The 23,960-nt window shown below is 33.8% G+C and overlaps 3 protein-coding genes across 6 annotated transcripts; 1 reads left to right on the forward strand and 2 right to left on the reverse strand.

Annotated features, from left to right (window-relative positions):
- Nucleotides 1-4,041: 4,041 nt before the first annotated feature.
- Nucleotides 4,042-5,258, reverse strand: LOC113562140. 4 transcript variants are annotated; one of them, XM_026970502.1, is made up of 4 exons: nucleotides 5,202-5,258; nucleotides 4,812-4,967; nucleotides 4,475-4,579; nucleotides 4,042-4,393 (listed from the first exon to the last, which is right to left on the reverse strand). In XM_026970502.1, the coding sequence occupies exons 3-4, from the start codon at nucleotides 4,517-4,519 to the stop codon at nucleotides 4,109-4,111; spliced, it is 330 nt and encodes a 109-aa protein (XP_026826303.1). In that variant the 5' UTR covers nucleotides 4,520-4,579; nucleotides 4,812-4,967; nucleotides 5,202-5,258; the 3' UTR covers nucleotides 4,042-4,108. The 4 variants fall into 4 exon arrangements, with proteins under 4 accessions (XP_026826303.1, XP_026826296.1, XP_026826299.1 ...); XM_026970495.1 differs by having other exon boundaries at nucleotides 5,130-5,248; XM_026970498.1 differs by having other exon boundaries at nucleotides 4,475-4,670; nucleotides 5,130-5,248.
- A 4,807-nt stretch (nucleotides 5,259-10,065) lies between these two features.
- Nucleotides 10,066-17,819, reverse strand: LOC105277944. The gene is made up of 3 exons (XM_011336697.2): nucleotides 17,814-17,819; nucleotides 10,620-11,289; nucleotides 10,066-10,517 (listed from the first exon to the last, which is right to left on the reverse strand). The coding sequence occupies exons 1-3, from the start codon at nucleotides 17,817-17,819 to the stop codon at nucleotides 10,153-10,155; spliced, it is 1,041 nt and encodes a 346-aa protein (XP_011334999.2). The 3' UTR covers nucleotides 10,066-10,152.
- Nucleotides 17,820-17,826: 7 nt separating this feature from the next.
- On the forward strand, nucleotides 17,827-22,210 carry LOC105276299 (putative fatty acyl-CoA reductase CG5065). The gene is made up of 8 exons (XM_026969509.1): nucleotides 17,827-17,905; nucleotides 18,163-18,302; nucleotides 20,899-21,021; nucleotides 21,094-21,219; nucleotides 21,360-21,484; nucleotides 21,594-21,703; nucleotides 21,813-22,008; nucleotides 22,150-22,210. Exons 1-8 carry the CDS (start codon nucleotides 17,827-17,829, stop codon nucleotides 22,208-22,210), a joined length of 960 nt encoding a protein of 319 aa, XP_026825310.1.
- Nucleotides 22,211-23,960: the final 1,750 nt, after the last annotated feature.

Below are 23,960 nucleotides of genomic sequence, written 5' to 3' on the forward strand. Positions count from 1 at the left end.
AACAGTAAGTAGAGACGTTATATTTCGCGAAGATTACCGTAAAGAAATTTCAGAAAAGGGCAAGAGATTGCGGGAAACCGCAATCTATCAACTAGGTGAAGAAGAGCAAAGAATGTATGGGCAAAATGAAGACTCTGACCACGACTCCGAATCGAGATCCTCAGACAAAGAAGGAGACGAAGAAAACGAAGATGTTGTTTTCCTAGAAGCAAACGAAAATGTGGAGGAAGCCCGAGAGCCCGAGCAGGAGAGACGAACTGATCAAGCGGGTGAAAATAGAATGCAAAGAGACGAAGCCGCGCCTAGAAGATCCGAACGTAAGTGGAAACCAGTGAGTAGACCAGGTTATGTAGCATTCTTAGCATCGGAGGATCACACAAGCGAGCCAAGTACAATAGAAGAGGCAATGGCCGGTACAGAGAGTCAGAACTGGGTGAAAGCAATGCTAGAAGAGATTCACTCGTTAAGGAAAAATGACACGTGGGACGAAGTGGACCGTCCACCAGGCGTAAAGCCGCTAGCAGTTAAATGGGTTTTTAAGAAGAAATTGACTGAATCAGGAGAAATAAGATATAAGGCGCGACTGGTTGCAAAGGGTTGCGCACAAATAAAAGGAAGAGATTATCACGAAGTTTTCTCACCAGTAATAAGGTACGAGACCATAAGATATCTTTAGCTGTTGCAGCGGAAAATGGATGGATGATACATCATATGGATGTGGTGACAGCTTATCTAAACAGCGAGCTAAAAGAAGAAATGTACGTAATACCACCCCCAGGCATTCCCAGGACTGAAAAGGAAAAGGTCTGGAAGTTGAGAAAGGCGCTGTACGGATTAAAGCAGAGTGGACGAGCATGGAATAACACAATCGACAAAAAGCTAAAGAAATATGGAATGCATCGACTGAATGCAGATCCATGCGTATACATAAAGAAAGAAGAAGGTAAAATTTTAATAATCGCTATGTATGTAGACGATTTGTTAGTCCTAACCAACCATCATAGTGAACCGAAGAAGTTAAAGAGATTTTTAACTAAATCCTTCGAGTTAAAAGACTTAGGAGAAGCGAAGCATTTCCTTGGATTGGAAATCTATCAAGATAAGTTAAAGGGTGAAATAAAAATCACGCAAGAAAACTATATAAAACAGATACTCAAAAAATTCGGAATGGAAGACTGCAAGCCAATTGGAACCCCAGCGGATCCGAACGTCAAACTGACAGAGAGTGACGAAGAGCACAATGAATCGAGTGACGACGATTTCAGATCCCAGTACCTTGAGGCAATAGGTTCATTACTTTACGTAAGTCAGATAACCCGACCAGACATAGCGCAATCGGTAAATGCGGTCAGCAGTTTTTGTAAAGATCCTAAACAAATCCACTGGACAGCCGTAAAGCGAATCTTTCGGTACCTAAAGAATACTGCGACCTATTATCTTAAATATAGCAAAGATAGCGACGGCGAGATCATAGGATATAGTGACGCGGACTGGGGAAATGACAGACGCGATAGGAAATCTATAAGCGGTTCCGTTTTTACGTTAAATGGAGGAGCCATTATCTGGCACAGTAAGAAACAACGCACAGTAGCGTTATCTACAGTAGAAGCAGAGTATATTGCGCTTAGCTTCACTTGTCAAGAAGCCATGTGGCTGAGAAATCTCTCACATGAAATTACAGAAAATAACGAACACGCATTAGAAATCAGATGTGATAATAACGGAGCGATAAGTTTAGCAAAGAATAATTGTAATCAACAACGTACCAAACATATATTTAGATATACGCCATCATTTTGTACGGGAAACTATTGAGCAAAAACACATAAAAGTAATTCACGTATCCAGTGACGAGATGGTGGCTGATATCTTAACTAAACCCTTACCAAAGCCGCAACATATAAAGTTGACAAACAAATTAGGGTTAGACCATGAATAATTAAGATTAATTTCATTTCATGTTTTTTTTATTTCAATTCTTTATTTTAGTTTTTAGTTGGTAAAGTTATGCAAACCAAAGTAAAGGTGCGTAAGATACTTTTCGAGGGGGACGTGTTGGAGAAATGTAAAAGTTAGTTATGCGAAAAAGAATCTTATGTTTTCAATCTCCGCGCGCGCACTGATACGTTAGAGACGCGAGCGATAAATCGATAATCGATCGATGCCTATTGATCTATCTAATGTAATACGAGAGTATATAAATGTATGCGAGACTGAATAAACTTGCTTCTTAGAACGACAGTGACCGTGTAAACATTGCCTCCCGAATATCACAACACTGTCTTTATTGTTTTCTGTTGTGAAGAACGTTTCAAAAAATCAACAAGAAGGGCACCGTCATCCTGTTCATAACATGTATTTTTCATCTGTTGCAAATACTGCGAAACGCTCAAAATTTTCAAACTTTGTTGAAAATGTAATGCATTCGGTATAGGAAATTTCTTTCTCAAATTTGAAAATACGTTTTCTACAAAGTCATTTGTAGATCGACCACCCAATAAATACAAAAATCCGCGTTCATTAATCAAATATTTTGTCAACTCAATATAAGATCTTGTCGTGATCAATATTCCAAGTTGAACTGGTTTAAATACTTCTTTCTTTTCTCCAATTTTTATTGTTCGAAATAATTCAATAACTGACTCTAGAAAATTGACATTTTCATTAAATTTTTCTTCAGATTGTACACATCCCACTTTCTTTCCCAACGCAACTGAGGCATGTCTCGAGGTAATCAATGTAAACCATTTAGAGATTATTTCTATGAAGAAAGCTGTTGTTCTATATTCTTCATTGTTATACTTTTCACTCATATAGTTCAATGCACTGCTCGAATTTCGATTGAATACATTTACTGCCTTACTGCCTTATTAACCTTCATTTTATTAAATTGACTCATTGTGAGGATATCTTTGTTCAATTTTGGAGCAAATTTAAAAAACATATTTTCTTATTCTGCAACTAATTCCTCAAGATGTGAACATTGAACAACAGATGATGACAGATTTAAAATTTCGACATAATTTGATGGTAAAATAATACTTCTATTGTTTATTAGTGCAGTTCTAAGATTTTTAAGAAGATGAGGACCATCAGCAAAAAAAAAGAACCTACGTTGTGGATCGATAGGATGAGGCACAGAGTTTTTAATAGTAGAGTACTTATGAGTATTAATTCCAAAAGCTCGCCATATTCTTTGATTAGATGCTCCCATATCAGATGTTACAGCATGCACATAAAGACCTAGTTTTTCAGCCTTTTGAATAATTTCTTCAATGATAGGTTTTAATCTTGTACCATCAAATCCTTTGGGATTAGTAAAGTGATACGCAACAATTTGCTTCCATCTTTCGAAAATACCACCAAGCATAAAAATCATACCATTTGTGGCACATAAATTTGTTTTTCCTTTAAGAAATTAAATGAGAAATACTAAATTAAAAAATGAATGACATAAATGACATAATACGATAAACCAATAACCAATAAGAAATTGCTTGATTTATAAATAATTACAAGAAAAGTAAGTAGCAAAATTCACCAAATAAGTAAAAACAGTCTTTGATATGTACATACATTGATTTAAAAACTGACAAATTGGAAAAATGATTTTTTTACAATACATAAGCTTTTGCTAGTTATGAAAAATACATACCTTGACCATTAGGAATAGTAACATATCCAACAATACAGTTTGTGGACGGATCAATCTTTTCACCTGGTACAAGACTTACTTCGTCAATTCCAAGCATGCAATCTCTATCGCGATCATCGCAAAATTGTTCAACCTTTTCAAAGCTTCGAAAATATCATCACATATTCCGGGAGAAAAATTGATACCTTCAAGACTTCTTCTCAATGTGCGTGTCAATGGTAGGGGAATGTTTTGATTCAATAGTTCTTTATAACCATTTTCTGTACATGAAAATTTTAGTCGGAGCGCCTTTTTTATTGTTTCATTAGACCATTTATATACTCGACGTTTTTTAATGTCATGTTGAAGCCATTTTATCTGATCATCATTAAAAACTTTGCGTAATATATTTCTTGATTTTGATATATTTTTTTCGACATGTTTTGTAATGCTCTAACTTTCTGTTACGAGTAATTAAATTCTTCTTATTTTGTCTGATTTACAAATTAATTTGTTTGCAATATCCAGTTTATTTTCAGCTTCTCTCAATTGCCGTTTTAATGTTTCAATTGCTAAAGAAGTGTCAGTGTTACTATTGTTCTTATTGTTCTTAATTGAAGAGTCCGAAGTAATATCTAGCAATATTTCATCAATTTCATCAATTTGTACAGAATTGTCAGTGTTTTTAATTGAACAATCCAAAGTCTTGTCCGTAGATATTTCAGAAGTTTCCATGGACGCAACTGGACAAGTAATAACCTAAAAACACAAACAAGTTCTTTATTATTTATACTAATAAATTCGATTAAGAAAAATAGACACTATCAAATAAATACGTACTTCACAAGAATCCTGGTTTTCTGCGTTTGTTGGTAGGAGAAACATTGTTGGCACAGCGTTAACCTTCAATTTTTTTGCCGTCTACACGGGGTTTTTCCTACATTTCTATTGAAAAGTGGACCTGTACACTGATAGGCAGGAATGGTTTCCCTCGCCTACGTTCACGGAGCTACGTTATGTGTGGCACTGACAACCGCTGACAACCGAAAATAATACATAACGTAGCTCCGTGAACGTAGGCGAGGGACACCATTCCTGCCTATCAGTGTACATGAATAATAATATTATTGACAATCTTATCTTTCACAAATTATCAATTATTTAAATATGTACTTACATCACAAATGCATGAATAATCATTGGGTTCCCAATTTTTTCGATTAATTGTTTTGGCCCATAATGCTCGCCGTGTCGCATTTTTTGGGAAATGCCTCATTGAATAACCATCTTCGCTTTTATTTCGACAATGAGGAACACAGCAAAAAGTCATCTTCTAAACAAATTAATTAGTATACTAATTATTACAGTGCCTCGTAAGAAATAAGGTTATACTATACCTTTACAGGTTTCTGTGCTACATTCATATGCATTTTATATTCGAATTTCCCAATATTTTATTTGTTTCATAACAATTAAGTATTGCAAATTGTCTTACCTATTTACTTTTTGATAATCACTTTCACCCACGTTACAACAAAATGACACAATTTACACTATGCATATATACCTTATGTTTACGGACGCCATATTATTTCTAACTAGAACATTGTCCAGACTCCTATTTCCAGGGACTCTAACACGGATATACCAACAGCATCTCCGCCGGTCGGTATAAACGGAGCTGCTACCATCTCGACGAAAAAGAACGGACTGTACATTTGATGACGATGACGACGTTTCTTAAATGAAATTTTCCAATTTCAGACTTTTTCAGACTTTGCATCGCCATATCTCCGCTCGTAGGGCACGTACAAGAAAAATAAAAACACTTTTATTATATAATTCGACCCCAAGCTATCCATTGAGCCTACTTAGAAGTTCATCCGTTCAGCGGTTATTGAGATCTAATAATCTGAGTGTCTGCGAAAGCGTCGCTTCGCGTAAAAGAGTCACGGTGCGGTCTCGCTGCGCGTATACTTAGCGCGAGACACTACCGTGTCTCTTAATAAGTGAAGACATAGTCAATATAACATGTTATATAACTTGTGTGGAGGTGTTGGAGATAGTACCAAGAAACCCAAGAAAATTTAAGGTAATTATTTACAATAAGGCCTTTTCCGAATTTCGATTTTTTTTTATGCTCTCGTGGTAAAAATCTTTGTGACTCCAACAGTGATAATCAATAGGGGGAGCTCGAAAAATATGTAATCTACATATTTTTTAAAATTATTTTTGAAAATTTGGGTAATTATTTGGAGGTAATTATGTATTATAGGGGATGCAGCTCCGATTACTTTACCTTGACCTTGACATATATTATCAAGATGACCCTCTTGAGTAGTGACCTTCAAAAGGTTTTAACCGTCGCTCGTTGTTTATTAAAAAGTTATTAACAAAAGAAGTTTCGAAATAGGTAATACTGAAGGAGAGTCTCCTCCTCACCGTTTTCGCGGAGTTCAAAAACGGGAATCAAAAACGGGGTTGGGTTGGGTTAGGTTATATTTTCCGACTCTGGAACCCCGGACAGAGACGCATAGTTTTCAGCCCGCTTCGCGAGAGGGCGGGGGGCAGGGGCTTCGCCCCCCCCCCCCGCCGGGTTCCGTCCCGTGTACTACGTGATCACAATAGGTCTATTCTTTTTAGCTGCACTGCTGAACTAGTGCAGTTAGTTAGAATGAGACGAATATACTTTCTTTCACTCTAACTGCACTAGTTTAGCAGTGCAGCTAAAAAGAACAGACCTATTTTGTGATCACGTAGTACACGGGACGGAACCCGGCGGGGGGGGAGGGGCGAAGCCCCTACCCCCCGCCGTCCCGCGAAGCGGGCTGAAAACGATGCGTATGTGTCCGGGGCTCCTTGAGGGATTCTCACCCTCTCGCGTGGATCTCCATTTGTGTGGAAACTTTGTGTAAAATTATTAAACTTCTTTTGTTAATAACTTTTTTAATAAACAATGACAGACGAGTAAAACCTTTTGTACGTTACTTAGGGTCCTCTATAACATATGTTAAAGTGAACATGATCGGAGCTGCTTCTCCTAATATATATAATTACACGAAAAAATCGATATCTCGAAAACCAAAAGAGATATCGATTTAAAACTTTCAGATTCTTTTTTCCCATCCAAAATCCTATAAGAATCCACTGTCAAACTTTGGAACCACAAAAATTATAATCTTGCCGAAGATCCGGAAAATTATGTTGGAAAAAAATAGTTATTGTAAAAAAATATGAAGGGTGTATATTTTTCGGGCTCCCCCGATTGATTATCAATGTTAGAGTCACAACGAAGATTTTTATCAAAAAAGCCAAAAAAAAATCGAAATTCGGAAAAGGCCTTATTGTAAATAATTACCAAATAAATTAAGTTTTATGTTAGTACAATAGTATAAAAACAGAATATGCAATAAATAAACATAACATAAAATTTCCAACTGTCATTAACATCACAAGTATTGCACATTCTATACATTTCTGTGTTGAACACATTACATGTTATTAAAAGTAATACAAGTCAGTTTTATAACAAAAATAGAAAGAATATCATTCAATATTATGCATAGCCATTGTTCTGCTTCCAAAATACTATCTACATTTTTGAGAGCGAATATCTGTCTTGGATTTATTTTTAACCTAAATGTTATAAATCCCATTTTGCTCTTTGTTCGAGGTCTGAAGGAATAGTGCGGTATCCTTTGATGTGTGTTTCTCAATTTTTCATAATAAAGTTTTGTTTTAGACAATACTGAAATTCTCAATAAGTGGCTTTTGTTGTACGAAACTATAATAATTGTACACTGAGAAAATTTTCATCGGATAAACTGATTAAATAGTTTTCCGATTGTTAATTTTGTTTTCCGATTAAATGATGGAGATGTCCAATTACCTTCATCGGATATTTCCGATCATTGTTTTTATCTTGTATACAATTTAATCGGATATCCGTTTGTTACTATGAAATTGGATTATCCGATAATATCAAATCGGATAGTTTTCTCAGTGTATACTGAGAAACATTTTCGTTGAATAAACCAATTAAATAGTTTTCCGATTGTTAATTTTAATTTCTGATTAAATGATGGATATGTCCGATTACCTTCATCGAATTTTCTTTGTCTTTTATACAAGTTAACTCTTATGTCAATACCCAAAAATTTCACGTTACGTCAATACCCAGGGTACCCGGATACCCACTGCGAAATCTGAGAGGACTCCGTTTGCCTACATTCTCGATTGCCTACAGAGCGATTGCCTAAAAGCGCTATTGCACACATGTAATAATTAAAAATACGACTGTACGTTTGCGCACATGACATTATTGCCCACATACATATTGCACACATGACTTTATTGTACACATACATATTGCACACACGACTTTATTGCACAGAAGAAATAAGAAAGTTGCATTATCATTTTGTACACATGACTTCATTGCGCCCATGCATATTGCGCACATACACATTGCACACATGACTTTATTGCGCACATACACATTGCACACATGGCTTTATTGCGCACATACACATTGCACACATGACTTTATTGCATACATGAAATAAGAGATAAAGTTCCGAAAACGACTTACCTCCGATTTCGATGAAACTTGGTACAAACCTTCCTTTTTGGTCAAAATGAAAGCCCTTAAAAGGATTTTGTGCGACTAATATGGAAAGATCATTTTTCACCATCAAATACCAGAAAGAGTATACGAGGCGCCCTAAACGAGGTATGACGGGTTTCTATAAAAAATTGAATATTTCTATGCAAAGTAGGATGCTTTTATTTAGATTATGAGAAGATTAAGTTAAAAATAACCTAACCCAACCCAACCCCGATTTTTTATTTAAAATCGTCCTTCGTCTTGATCATCTTTTATTGTAAATAATTACCCTCCTTTCATATAATCGAACTCAATTCATAACTTCTTTCATATAACATAATAATAAGAGTATATAACAGTCAAATTCTAGTTTCTGGTATTTGATGGTGAAAAATGATCTTTCCATATTAGTTGCACAAAATCCTTTTAAGGGCTTTCATTTTGACCAAAAAGGAAGGTTTGTACCAAGTTTCATCGAAATCAAAGGTAAGTCGTTTTTCGGACCTTTATCCCTTATTTCATGTATGCAATAAAGTCATGTGTGCAATGTGTATGTGCGCAATAAAGTTATGTGTGCAATGTGTATGTGCGCAATAAAGTCATGTGTGCAATGTGTACGTGCGCAATAAAGTCATGTGTGCAATGTGTATGTGCGCAATATGCCATGTGCGCAATATGCATGGGCGCAATGAAGTCATGTGTACAAAATGATAATGCAACTATCTTATTTTTTCTGTGCAATAAAGTCATGTGTGCAATATGTATGTGCGCAATAATGTCATGTGCGCAAACGTACATTCGTATTTTTAATTATTACGTGTGTGCAATAGCGCTTGTAGGCAATTGCTCTGTAGGCAATTGGGAATGTCGGCAATCGGAGCTGTCGGCAAAATGTTGTAGGCAAACGAAGCTGTAGGCAATTGGGAATGTAGGCAAACCGGCCCCCCCCCCCGAAATCTCCCGTGTCGAAGGTACAGAAGGGTCTCCTTTTGTTCCCTGACCTTCAGGATTTTTCCCCAATCTTTCTCACGCGGTAACCGACGTTCCCCTTCTTCTGTTCTGACAAGCATAGACCTGTTTACTGCTACACGCATCAGTTTCGAAGTATTTCTCTGTTCGAGCAGTCGTTTGAGCAGATATTTGAATCAGTTTTCTTTATACGTCAATTAGGAGAAGAATTATGTCTTCCAATAATACAAGATCGATCTCAGAATAAACAAATAATGAGAAACTTCTCCACAAGAACTGATATTGTATGCATGCTTCAAAAGCCATTAGATGCGATTGATGAAACAGCTTTTGGCTTCTACTTCCACTACGCCAGCACGAGATCAAACTGGAAGGAAGAAAGTCACTGGGATTTGTTACATATGTAATAGTTCGCATATTAGGAAACGTAAAAAAACAAGAAAATCTTGTGCAGATTGTGACAAACCCATTTGTGATAAGCATTCTTGCACGTTTAGCAAGTGTAAGCCTTATTTCAAAAAATAAAACAAATGTAAACAATCTTTTAAAATAAATTTCCGTTATTTATGTACAATATTTACAAACAATTTGTTGTTAATATTTAACTATACTATATAAAATAAATCTCCTTTTCATATCTTTCTGATACAATATGCATATGGATACCCAGATACCCCAGGTATTGAATGGGCGTATAGTTGTGTTTCATGATCGAAAACTCAAACTTTTTTCCCGATATAGTTTTAAATAAACGATTGATCTTATATGAAATTGTCCAAATAACGAGGATTTGGAGCGGTTTAGTGATATTTGCATGGGAAATATTGAAGTTTTAAAAAAAAACTTAAAATTGGTACCCGGGTACCCGGGTATTGACATAAGGGTTAAAAGTGGAGCGAAGTCTGATTTTTTGATCATATTGCCATCATTTTGAATCCTCTAATTAGAAACAGCTTTTTTCCAGGCATCCTTCAAAGGTCGAAATAAAGCCACATCTATGGGTTGTGTAATGTGCGTTGAGTTTGGATATGAGTTCGATCCCGTGTGCTATACAAAAATCACTCAATGCCATCGTAGCATATGAAGAGTGTCCATCCAAATACATGATTATAGGAAACTGAATTCCACTTTGTAAGCACCATGGATAGAATACATTGGTCGTGTATTCATAAAATGATTCTCCCGTCATCCACTCATTATCGGACCTCTCAATGCTCCAACCTCTAGGTACTTTCTCAATAATGATAGCAGGTAATCTCTGGTATGAGAACATTACCATAGGTGGTAATATCTGTCCATCTGCATTACCTATATTATTGTAAAAATCACTTCATTATACAACTCGATTATAAGATTAATCGAGTTGTATAATGAATTTAAATTTGTTGCAAAATTTGTAAAAATAATTACCTGTAATCAATACTGTTAAACATTCCTTGTCATTTGCGCCTACTAAATTATATATACCTTTAGACTTCTTATCAGTAATTACTTTATTTTCCTTTGGATTCAGGAAAAACGCTGTCTCATCGCAATTAAATATTCTAGATCGGTCAATATCCAACAAATGTTTCGACCGGAGATAATCTTCAACTTCGTGAAACCAGCCACGTAGTTTTTCCTCGGTAACTTGAGCTCGCCTTTCACATAGATTTTGAGGTGTTCGTAGAGAAAGCTCAGGATGACGCTTTAAGAAAGCTTCGAGCCAGTTCCTCCCTGGTTTATCATTAGTGAACGGATTTTTCCGTTTCAACTCCTTCATTAATAATTTGACACTGTTAATAAGCATGTCTTTAGTACACGGAAAACCTTTTTTGCCAACGAAAAGTATCCATTCAACTAATTGTTGTTCCTCTTTAGTAGTCAAAACAGTACTCGGGCCACTTTTTTTTCCAATAGCATAAATGTCTTTAACCTTACATCTTACGGTAGAGAAAGGCAATTGAAATTTTTTACTCTCAGCTCTTATAGATAATCCTTTCGCAACAGCATCTAAAGCGTCACTAAGATTTTGTTGAGAATAACCAAAATATTTATTTTTGGAAGATTTTTTTCCTCCTTCGTATTTGACTTTTTGCCACTTTTACAATTCTTTTTAGGTATGTTTATAACCTAATATAATGTTTATAACCACACATAATTTTAAATTCAAATAATAATTTGAAAATACAATATTATATAATTTAAATATAAGAAGAATATTTACATTTTGAAGTTATAGTATTGAAAAGTAATGAGTCGAAATAGGAACCCATAGGTTATGCAGTTGAACGCAATGCTACTCACCTATTATCTCCAACAAAAAGCCGCAATAAGTAATAGAGAAGTTATTCTAAGCACGAAGAAGTCCTCCTTTTGTTGAAAACACAACTTTTCATGGAACGATGCAGATTTCGCTTACAAGTGGTTGAACAAAATCCGAAACGTTAATGCTAAGCTAGATCAATAGCGTCATGATCGCTATTGCCATTAACGACGCTGCTCGAATTATCAAATTTATTTCTAAATACGTGCTACTATTTGGCGAGCAGCGTGCCTATCAAGAGGCACGGTAGTGTCTCGCGCCAAGTATACGCGCAGCGAGACCGCACCGTGACACTATTACGCGAAGCGACGCTTTCGCAGACACTCAGATTATTAGATCTCAATAACCGCTGAATGGATCAAGTTCAGAGTAGGCTCAATGGATAGCTTGGGTTCGATTTGCATAAGAAAAGTGTTTTCATTTTTCTCCTACGTGTCCTACGAGCGGAAATATTGCGATGCAATATCATTATTTCACGCTTAAGATACTCCGTTTTCTCCTCCTGCGTAAAGTGAGGGCAAGAGAGGCTCGCGGAAAGGTGAAGAAAAATGTACAGTTCGGTAGTTTCGACGCTAGATGGCTCGAGATGACTCGTAAGTGTAGACTCGATAATGTTAACTTCATTATCGATCAAACTTCATTTTATCGATCATTATAATATACTGGGTGTCCACTTTTGATTATAATATATAGGGTGTCCGATTTTAATTGATCAACCCGAAAAACTTGTAGTTATGATGCTAGAAACATTTGACGCGATAAATTAAACTTGATTTTTTCCGATGATTAATTATAATATACTGAGTGTCCACTTTTTATTATAATATATAGGGTGTTCGATTATAATTGACCAAACCGAAAAACTTGTATCTCTGTTTCGAGAAAAATTTGACACGATAAAGTAAACGTTATTTATTCCGATAATTAAATTGTGAAAATAAAATCTGTTAAGCTATATTAATTCGCTTTCTTCTGTTACCTTCTTATCACTCAATTATATTATAACATACAGATCTCATTTTAAAATATAGTGTATGACAAACTTATATATTATCATTTGATTATATATATAGGTGTTATATTACAGGTGTCGACTTTGATTATACTATATATTCGATTTACTGACAAACCGAAAACTGTATCTGTTTCGAATTTACAGATAGTATCTTATTATTAATATATAAAATTAAGTATACTCTTGTTACATATAATATATAAAAAAAAAAAAAAAAAACATATTATACAGAGTGTCGACTCTTGACTATAATATATAGGGTGTCCGATTTTAATTGACCAACCCAAAAAACTTTTATCTCTTTCGAGAAAAATTTGACACGTTAAATTGAACGTTATTTATTCCGATGATTAAAATGTGAAAATGAAATTAGCTAACAAGGAAGGTTAGCCAACCCGGATATTTAGAAAATTCTGAAACTTTGTGTGCATATAGAGTAGTTTATCCGTAACATAAAACTATTTTTTTTCATACTGAATTACAGTTCAAGGGGGTGAAATCACCCCTTGAAGAAAAATGTAGGTATTTCCATTTTGCGACATAACTGCCAAACGGTGAGAGATATACAAAAAAAGTTATACAAAAGTTGCATTTCTTTTTTATGTCTACAAAGCTGTGTACGAATAAGTATCGAAAAATGAATGCTTTTCTATTTACCCCTCCACCACCCCTTAAAATTGAAGTTTTTTACTTCGTAAATTTACGTCAAAGTACTTCTCCCTGACCTCTTTTCATACGTCATAATCAATTTATGTCTGTTATATTAAAAAAAATAAAATGAAATAAAAACCTTAAAAGAAAACCTCCGATTCTCAATACCGCGCGTTTTAGCAGTTTAATTATTAAAATGATTTTAAAAAGTAATATTTAAATTTCTCGTACCGTTGGTTTTATAATAGCCTCTTGACTAATGCGGAAAATAGAAATAAAATGTTTGTTAAAATAATATTCACAACTGTTTATTAAAGCAACTGTATATATGATATAAAAATATAAATCACACTGGATAAATCGATAAGGCGATAAATGGAGTTTTGTACTATTGCGATCCATTGGAACGTCTTTCCTCGCATTTTTATTAGATTATTTTGTAAACCGCACGATAAATAAGATGTTGCATGAACACGATATTGCACTTTGACATTAAATGACGCAGATTCATATTGATGCATCGATAATCTTGTCGAACTTTCTGATTTACACAAAAAATGCGGATTGATTCTACAGATTACATATTACATATTGTGTGATTGATTCTTGACTTATTGTTAATATATATTAGTAAGATATTTTGTAACGATATAATGATGTCACAATATTGAAATCATAATTTATATTAATTGCAATCATTGTTCGCTTATTTCAACAAGGTAGGTTGTACCTATTTTCAACGAATGTATTAATTGATTTTATTAATCCTCATACATATAACATTTGCATTCGTACATTCGTTTTTTGTCTTTATGGTTTACTTATACATTGAAAATGTTATTAATCGAGTACAACAATATAAGTGTTAGTAGTAACAAATACAGTAAAATTTGCTAATTGATATAGTAATGATATTCTTCGTAAACATGTTTAAAACAGAAATATTAGTACACGCTCTATTGTTTAATTAACATTTGTTTAAATGAAAAATAGCTACCTTTGCTATTTGTTAAGATATCGCAAATCCGCTTGCGCTATCATTTTCAGAATCGTTTCTAGTTGTTTCGTTTGTGGTTGAACTGTCAAAAGTTATTATCATTTGTTTAAATAAAAAATAACTAATTTTGCCATTTGTTAAGATATCGCGAATCCGCTTGCGCTGTCTTTTTCAGGATCGTTTCTTGTTGTTTGGTTTATAGTTGAACTTTTAAAAGTTATTAACATTTGATTAAATAAAAAATAGCTAACTTTGCCATTTGTTAAAATATCGATATAATTAAAAAATTAAAATAGTAAAATATTTAGAATATTTATTATAAAGCTTATAATTGAGAATATTCACTCTTAATTCACTCTTCGTCTCTTTTTTATGTGCCCTTTATAAAAACGCGAAGGTGCAATCGAGCCTAAATTTTAAGTTTTATGCCTTAAAATCTCATTTTAAATTATTGTTACAAAAGAACGCTATTGCAAAGTGAAAGATGTTCCATGGGCATTGTAAAAAGTAATTGCTTCAAGAGAATTGTCAAAATCAAATATCACGGCAAAATATTGCGTGGGGTTTACATGGTTTACAAAATACAAATAATGTTTCGTGTTATGCAAATCCTCATATAGTATAAAAAAGAATACTTCACACTACAAAATGTGTGAAATCACAACAAAATTACCTTTTTCAAAAAAAGGTACAAAAGAGCGCCAAGTATACACGCCCGAAGTTCTTTCAAAAAAGAATTCTACAAAACTGATATCTTTCAAACTCGAAGTTCTTTCAAAAAAGAACTCTACAAAACTAATGATATTAACAAATCATTTTGCTGATAATAAATGTTATTAATGCCGTTAATAAAAAGAAAGGAATAACATACTTCACACTACAAAATGTGTGAAATCACAACAAAATTACCTTTTTAAAAAAAGGTATAAAAAAAGCGCTAAGTATAAGCGCCCGCAGTTCTTTCAAACCCGAAATTCTTTCAAAAAAGAACTCTACAAAACTGATATCTTTCAAACCCGAAGTTCTTTCAAAAAAGAACTCTACAAAACTAATGATATTAACAAATTGCGCCAACTACAATAGGTATTTATGCAAACCAGAAAATCTATTACTTTAGTTGGGTATTTATGCAAACCAGAAAATCTATTACTTTTTATTATTACTCTTTGGCCGATATTCATTGTTGATTCTTATTTAAAACCATATTAAGTACAATTATAAGATATTTGAAACCAATCACATAGCCGTATTAGCATCTTAAGACATTACTTCAGATCGCGTCTGGAAATAAGAACGGACTATGAATACTGGCCTTTGATATTAAAGTGCTATATCCAGTTAATAATATATGATTCCGTAATGACAGTTTTGAGCACATATTGTTTTACATTACATTCAACATACAAATAAATATTGTAATATTATTATCTCCTAGTCCGCATTTATCTCCTAGTCCGTTCTTATTTCCAGATGATCTGAAGTAATAATGTCTTAAGATGCTAATGCGGCTCTGTGATTGGTTTCAAACATCTTATAATTGTACTTAACACGGCCTTAAAGATTTTATTGGAAAAATAAAGGGTATAATAATAATAAGCAGATATTTTTATACGATAAATATTTTAATACATATACATATATAAATATGTCAATACAAATGTGTTTTTTGAAAATACTTGGCGCTGCTAAACCGAATAAAAAATTCTCAACAAATCGAACCAATATGTTAATTACCTTCTTCTCTTTCTTCCTCTCTTGTGAATGTGTGTGTGTGTGTGTGTGTGTGTGTGTGTATTTCGGTGATTGTGTTATGTAAGTTAGGTGTGTGTGTGCCCCTCTCTCGTGCGCGCGCGCGCGCGCGTGTGTGTATGAGACATTAGAGTTAAGTATAGAATAAGTGTAATTAACTACATTTGTACATATATTTTATGTATTTCGGCAAGTTGTTGTGTAAATTAGAGTCTAAGCAAATTATTGTAATGTTTAGATTATTTAAATACTAAGAGAATTTTTTATTCGGTTTAGCAGCGCCAAGTATTTTCAAAAAACACATTTGTATTGACATATTTATATATGTATATGTATTAAAATATTTATCGTATAAAAATATCTGCTTATTATTATTATTATACCCTTTATTTTTCCAATAAAATCTTTAAGGCCGTGTTAAGTACAATTATAAGATGTTTGAAACCAATCACAGAGCCGCATTAGCATCTTAAGACATTATTACTTCAGATCATCTGGAAATAAGAACGGACTAGGAGATAAATGCGGACTAGGAGATAATAATATTACAATATTTATTTGTATGTTGAATGTAATGTAAAACAATATGTGCTCAAAACTGTCATTACGGAATCATATATTATTAACTGGATATAGCACTTTAATATCAAAGGCCAGTATTCATAGTCCGTTCTTATTTCCAGACGCGATCTGAAGTAATGTCTTAAGATGCTAATACGGCTGTGTGATTGTTTTCAAATATCTTATAATTGTACTTAATATAGTTTTAAATAAGAATCAACAATGAATATCGGCCAAAGAGTAATAATAAAAAGTAATAGATTTTCTGGTTTGCATAAATACCTATTGTAGTTGGCGCAATTTGTTAATATCATTAGTTTTGTAGAGTTCTTTTTTGAAAGAACTTCGGGTTTGAAAGATATCATTAGTTTTGTAGAGTTCTTTTTTGAAATGTTATTTACGCGGGAGTATATAAATAATTTATAATTTATTTTTCTGTAATTTATTTTATCAGCTGGATATTTATATTAAGAAGGAAAGTTCATAATGAGTAGAAATCGGGACTTGAGTAGAAATAGGGACATATAATTATACAAATTATTAACCCTTTCGTTCTGGTGGAACTCGCCGCCTAACCGCCACTGAACAGGAGTCCGTACCACTGCACGGTACAATGCGTAACAGTATTAAAAATAGTATTCAAATGATTATTGCGATTATAAAAATACCGTAAAAATACCGAAAGCTAAAGTTCATCCACGTAACAAGCGGTCAATCCTAGCATTGACTCGGCTATCAATATTTTTACACCATAACCGTAACAATCATTTGAATAATATTTTTATACTGTTTTTATACTGTTCCGCATTGCACCTCGCAGTGGCATGGACTCCTGTTCAGCGGTGGCGACAACTTCCGCCAGAGCGAAAGAGTTAAATTCGACGAAATCGGAAGAGGAAATCACATCTGATGTCCAGCTACTGAGAGTGAAATAAGTGCCGGAGACAGATTGTAAGATTTATGCGGGTGAAACCTGTGACCATTAAAAACAGTTTATATAAAAACAGGAATACATTGAAATAAAGTAGAAAAAATGTGTACGAAAATCATTTTTTGGCTACGCTTATGATTACTTCAGAGAATTTTATTTCTTTAAACAAACGCTGCATTCGAAAAAATCTAAAGACCGTGTAACAGCTAATTTGTAACGTTTTAATCCGCATATACTTATATTTAAAAAAATAATACAGAAATATATAAAATACTATGAAATAACATTAAAAATTCTTTATTGGTTATTATTATTATTATATGTCTTTATTTCAAATCGCGTGTATTTTTCATTTCCGTGCAACCACAGAGTGTTACATAACTTTATCATCATACCTTCATCAGCAGTATGGATTGTAAACAATCTAACGAAGGCAATCAATCTCCAATACAAAGATTTTACGCTGGACAGTCAATTCTCATTACAGGTATCTAACATAAAAATATATAAATCATGATTTAATAGGTATATGCGCGTACGTTACATTAAATGTATGTACTCTTTACATTACTTTATATTTTATATTCAATCAAATTTATCAAGCATCAGCAACGCATTAAACAGTAATTATTCCGTACTTTAGAATCAATTTTAATATCGTGTTCCAAGTACAATTTTCGGTAACAAGATTTCCATTTCTTACAGTATAGTGATTTCTATAGTTTCCGTATTCTTTTCATATAGGAGGCACCGGATTTGTCGGGAAAGTTTTACTTGAGAAATTGCTACGAAGTTGTCCGAATATATCTACGATATACTTGCTCATGCGTCCAAAACGGAATAAGAGTATAGAGAGCCAGTTAAATGAAATGTTTGAATCTCCGGTGAGTGTCATAAACAATATTGTAAAATAATATCAGAATTACTATTACGTACGTTCGGACAGACATTCAATCCTCGGGTGGAAAATAATGAACTAGCTCTGGTAAATATTTACCTTTACACAGTCCGCACCAAATGACCTCCGACTAACCTTGACATTGACTTTGACCCCTAACAAGGTCAAGGTCATTGACCTTTCCCATCGGAAAGTGTTAGATCAAAAGTTATTAACAAAAGAAGTTTAATAATTTTGCATACAGTTTCGACTGTTGACACGAAGTGAGAACACACTATCTCCACGCATGTACTTTACCCACTCGAAGTTAGAAATAGGTTTGGGTTAGGTTATTTTTTTGGATAGTGGAGCCCCAGCCACATACGCTCGGTTTCAGCCCGCTTCGCGGGAGGGCGGGGGGCAGGGGCTTCGCCCCCCCCCCCGCCAGAACCAGTGTAACAAATTTCACACAGATTTTGATCACTTGGTACACGGCACGGATCCCGGCGGGGGGAGGGGCGAAGCCCCTCCCTCCCCGCCCCCCCGCCAAGCGGGCTGAAAACCGAGCGTATATGTCCGGGGCTCCAATTTCAGAAAATATAACTGGTAATTATACACATAAGGAGACATAAGTTTCGAAAATATAGCAGTTATTTTGAATATCAACGAACAAAATTTATTTAAAGCAGTTAATCATTAATATATAGAATAGTTTGTTTTGTTTGTGAGGATCTATCGAGGTATGTCAATATTATTTTCCTAAAGTCTGAAACAGAGAATCTGTCATACTGTGTGTGTGTGGCTAGTCAGTCAACTTCTTTTGTTAATAACTTTTGAACAAACAATGACCGACGGGAAAGGTCAATGACCTTGACCTTGTTAGGGATCAAGGTCTATGTCAAGGTCAGTCGGAGGTCATTTGGTGCGGGCTGTGTAAAAGTAAATATTTACCCTATCTCTTATACAAACATCCCTTATATGTTTCGGATCTTTTAGTAATAATACTGGTTTACGCATGTTGAATAATCCTACGAAGTGAATCTTCATATGTATCGTACATACGTTTCCAATGAAAACCAACATATACTTTCTCTAATATAATGTCTTTCATCGTGCCAAAACATAGCACAGGATTAGGCCCGGGTACACCGCGTTTTTTCCAAAAATCATAGGTAGCGATCAAATAGCGATAAAGCAGAAACAGGAATATGACAAATCCACATAGTGCTTCCGAAAGTCCCATTCTGTATAAATCGAGTGCATGAGTATGAAATATATTATATGTGTACAATACAATAAATAATGTCTTACATATATCTAATAGTAATTGTATTATATACAGGGTGGCCCATTTTAATTTATACAGTCGATTTTTTAAAACACTAAAAGAGATACGAAAAAATGTTTCAGACAAACATGTCACGATTTCGAGGGGGACATAAGATGATACCATTGGTTTGACCTTGAATAGTCGTTTGAAGGTCACGCGAAGATCACCTTCAATTTCTTAAATTGAAATCCCAACTTTTTATTGCAGATTTTTATTCTCCATCGAAAAGTAAGTAACTTTTGTCTGAAACATTTTTCGGAAAAATGTTTCAAACAAAAGTTGCATGTTTTCTCGCGTAGAATCCGAATCCGTAATAAAAAATACCATGTCTCATTAAAAAAAAATTTCAGACCGGAAGTTAGAATTTCGATAAACAATGACCCGTCTAGTTGTATCCACATTCTCTGTCGTGTATGGAGATCAACGTTCGAACAGTGTATTGTCGAATATCGACAATGTCAAACGTGATTACGTAAATCGGTATTCGACAATACACTGTTCGAACGTTGATCTCTATACACGACAGAGAATGTGGATACAACTAGACGGGTCATTGTTTATCGAAATTCTAACTTCCGGTCTGAAATTTTTTTTTAATGAGACATGGTATTTTTTATTACGGATTCGGATTCTACGCGAGAAAACATGCAACTTTTGTTTGAAACATTTTTCCGAAAAATGTTTCAGACAAAAGTTACTTACTTTTCGATGGAGAATAAAAATCTGCAATAAAAAGTTGGGATTTCAATTTAAGAAATTGAAGGTGATCTTCGCGTGACCTTCAAACGACTATTCAAGGTCAAACCAATGGTATCATCTTATGTCCCCCTCGAAATCGTGACATGTCTGTCTGAAACATTTTTTCGTATCTCTTTTAATGTTTTAAAAAATCGACTGTATAAATTAAAATGGGCCACCCTGTATATGTATATGTATACAATTAATATATGTAAACAATTAATATACGATCTATATTGTAACATTTGCGCTTTTGTTTGAAATTTATAGTCTTAATTGTAATTGAAATCCATGTCACTTACATTTTTTCAAATAAAGATGTTTCACATATATCGAGATAATTAAGAGAAAGCTGTTTAAAACTTCAGTAATATGTATTATTTCATTATTTGTCTTCACTCCAGAAATTTTCGCTTTGTTATCGCTTTATTATTATAAATCGATAAATAAATAAATTATTGCAATATACTCTACACAACACAATGCAACAGTGATGTTTCCACAAATTTGTAAATCAATGCACATATATCCATAGCTTTACGATCGAATAAGGGAAAAAATGCCGGAATTGCGCAAAAAAATCGTGCCACTTAGAGCAGATCTCAACATCGACGGCTTGGAAATGTCCGAGAATGATAAGACTCTACTTATATATAATGTAAGCAACATACTCAAAATTATTATTTTGTAATGGCATGAATAGAAGAATTGGTGTTTTCTTTTACCATAGGCGACCATAATTTTTCATGTCGCAGCAAGCGTACAATTTAACTTGAAACTCGAAGCCGCTACAATGATAAATGTTAACGGTACTCGATTCATTTTGTATCTTGCAAAACGTATGCAAAAACTACAGGTGATTCTTTTCTATAATTGTAATAATCACTAGCTTTATATAATTATTATTTGTGCAATAGTTTATCGATAAATTACCGATAAATAATGTATATTAACATTAGCATTATATTAACATTAACATTAACATTTGTCTAACAGTCTTTCATTCACGTGTCGACAATGTATTCAAACTGTTACGAAAGACACATAGAGGAGCGTTTCTATACGTATCCTATTGATTATAAAAATCTTACAAATTTGTCAAGAAATACTGAAATACTTAAGTAAGTATTTATATGATCTCTAAAGTAATACAATTGAACTGAAAAAGTAAATATATTTTTCCATACAATAAAGATATTGCTAGAAATTAAACTAATACTATTTTCGTAGAATCTCTTCTCAATGGCCAAATACCTATGTATTCACGAAAGCCATCGCAGAAATCCTCCTTGAAAACGAAGGACAGGGTTTTCCACTTGGGATATTTCGACCGAGCATCAGTGAGAAATTAACATAGCTGCCTATTACATTACGCACACTAGACGCGAACGTATATTCTTGTCAATTATTAAATTTCTTGTAAGTAATATCGATTAATATATCTTTCAGTTACATCTTGTGCTACTGAACCGATCGCAGGATGGAATGACAATGATATGGGGGCAACGGGAATAGCGATGGGCATTTTAAGCGGTTTTTTGAGATTTATGCCAGGTGATGGCAATTTGAGAATAAATTATGTACCAGTTGACTTTACTGTAAATGCTTTAATTGCTTTTGCGTGGGACGTTAATCATTTATACAGGTACGATCAAGCATCAGCAATGCATTAAAATACATATTATTATTGAGTTATTCGAGAATTAATCTGTAATGTTAATATATAATGTGTCAAGTGTTACGTGCAGTTCAAGTACATTCTTATGATAAATTTCTTATTCCCTAGGAAGTGTAATAACCAGAGACCGGATCACGGTGCCGTTTTCCCCACTCCAAGCGCGTGCTAGCGGCCGAGCGCCGCGAGAAGCAGTACCGTCACTGCGCCAGTTTAACAAAAGGAGCATCGTCACGTAGAATGCAAAAATATCTATATACTAAAAATATGTATATAATAAATATATACATATACCTACATATATATAAACAATATATATAATATATAAAAATTATTATATAAATATATATGTTTATATATTTAAAATATTATATATAGGTATCTAAAATAAATTATTTTTCATATCTGAAACAATGAGTAACAAAGTAATGAGATAAATTGTTAATAACTAAAAGCTCTTGACGACCAGACTGGCAATTTATTTAAAAAGTAAGAACACAACGTTTCGATCAAAGTTTCTGATCCTTATCAAGTGTTTAACGCAAAAGAGTATTTCAACTAAATCTCATTCTAAAACATAATAAAGTCACAAATTTGTTACAAAATAAAAATAAAAATTATATTTGCTTTGTTCGTAACTTTAGTTTCATATCAACCTTTGACGTGAAAACATTTCTTACAGTTTATCATCGCTACATGTGATATTTTTGTATTAAAACTTTAAAATATGCCTAAAGGAAAAGAGTTCGCTTGAAATGCGTTCTTTAATTATCGCTCATCACCAGATTGGCAAAAGTAACCGTCAAATTTCTCGTGAATTAAATATACCAAGGCGGACAGTGGATTACAATATCCAAAAATTCAAGACCAGTAAAAGTTTATCCAACAAAAAACGTACTGGAAGACTCCGAATTACAACTTCAACTGAAGATCAAAAGTTAGTGCTTATTAGCAAACGCAATAGACGTCTTATCGCGCCAGAAATAACTTCTCAGGCAAACCGTAGTCGGGATACTCCGATTAGTTTAACGACTGTGAAGCGCTGACTTGCAGCGGCAGATCTCTATGGACGAATAGTAGCGAAAAAACCATTATTAAGAGCTATTAACAAGAAAAAAAGATTGAAAAAAGTTGGAATGGACTAAAAAATATTAAAATTGGACATTTGAAAATTGGAAAACCGTACTTTGGAGTGATAAATCAAAGTTTGAAGTTTCACGGCGACGTGTTTTCGTTCGAAGATTATTGGGTGAGCGGGTTTCCGATCATTATTTAGTTCCTTCTGTAAGTACGGCGGAGGTTCCGTGATGGTTTGGGGCTGTTTTAGCAGAGATACTGTTGGTAATATTTTCAAAATTGAAGGAATAATGAAAAAAGAGCAATATCTTAATATTTTTAAAAATGACATGTTGCCATCTGGGTTGCGTATTTTTGGTCATAAATTTATATTTCAACATGATAATGACCCTAAACATTCGTCGAAGATAACAAAGAGTATTTAAACAAATTAACTGACAAGGAAGAGCTTGAAGTTATGATTTGGCCACCGCAACTCACTGGATCTCAATCCGATCGAGTTGTTATGGGATGACCTGGATCGAAAGGTGAAAAACTGTTGTCCTACATCTCGTGAACACCTCTGACAAATATTGTAAGCGGAATGGAAAAAAATATCAGCAGAAATACTGAATAAATTACTCAATAGAATGCCAAAACTATGTAAAGCAGTCATCAAAAATAAAGGTGGACACATTAATGAAGCTAAACTTTAATTATTTCAGTTTGATTTTTATATATTTAAATTGTCTTTTTGTTTTGTTTTGAATATTGTACAATAAAAATGTGTTACTTATTTTATATCCGTTTTGTTTTTAATTTACTGAGTGGGCAAATACTTTTGAACGGTAGTGTATATAATCAGA

This window comes from Ooceraea biroi, chromosome 1 (genome assembly GCF_003672135.1).
Source record: "Ooceraea biroi isolate clonal line C1 chromosome 1, Obir_v5.4, whole genome shotgun sequence".
Taxonomy (NCBI): Eukaryota; Metazoa; Arthropoda; class Insecta; order Hymenoptera; family Formicidae; genus Ooceraea; species Ooceraea biroi.

Coding starts and splice junctions, on each gene's coding strand:
- LOC113562140 (XM_026970502.1), bottom strand. CDS start 4,519: ATGTTTCTCCTACCAACAAACGCAGAAAACCAGGATTCTTGTGAA. Junction 4,394..4,474: donor AAAACCAGGATTCTTGTGAA/GTACGTATTTAT, acceptor TTGTGTTTTTAG/GTTATTACTTGTCCAGTTGC.
- LOC105277944 (XM_011336697.2), bottom strand. Junction 10,518..10,619: donor TTTAACAGTATTGATTACAG/GTAATTATTTTT, acceptor ACAATAATATAG/GTAATGCAGATGGACAGATA.
- LOC105276299 (XM_026969509.1), top strand. CDS start 17,827: ATGGATTGTAAACAATCTAACGAAGGCAATCAATCTCCAATACAAAGA. Junction 17,906..18,162: donor ACAGTCAATTCTCATTACAG/GTATCTAACATA, acceptor CTTTTCATATAG/GAGGCACCGGATTTGTCGGG. Junction 22,009..22,149: donor GACGTTAATCATTTATACAG/GTACGATCAAGC, acceptor CTTATTCCCTAG/GAAGTGTAATAACCAGAGAC.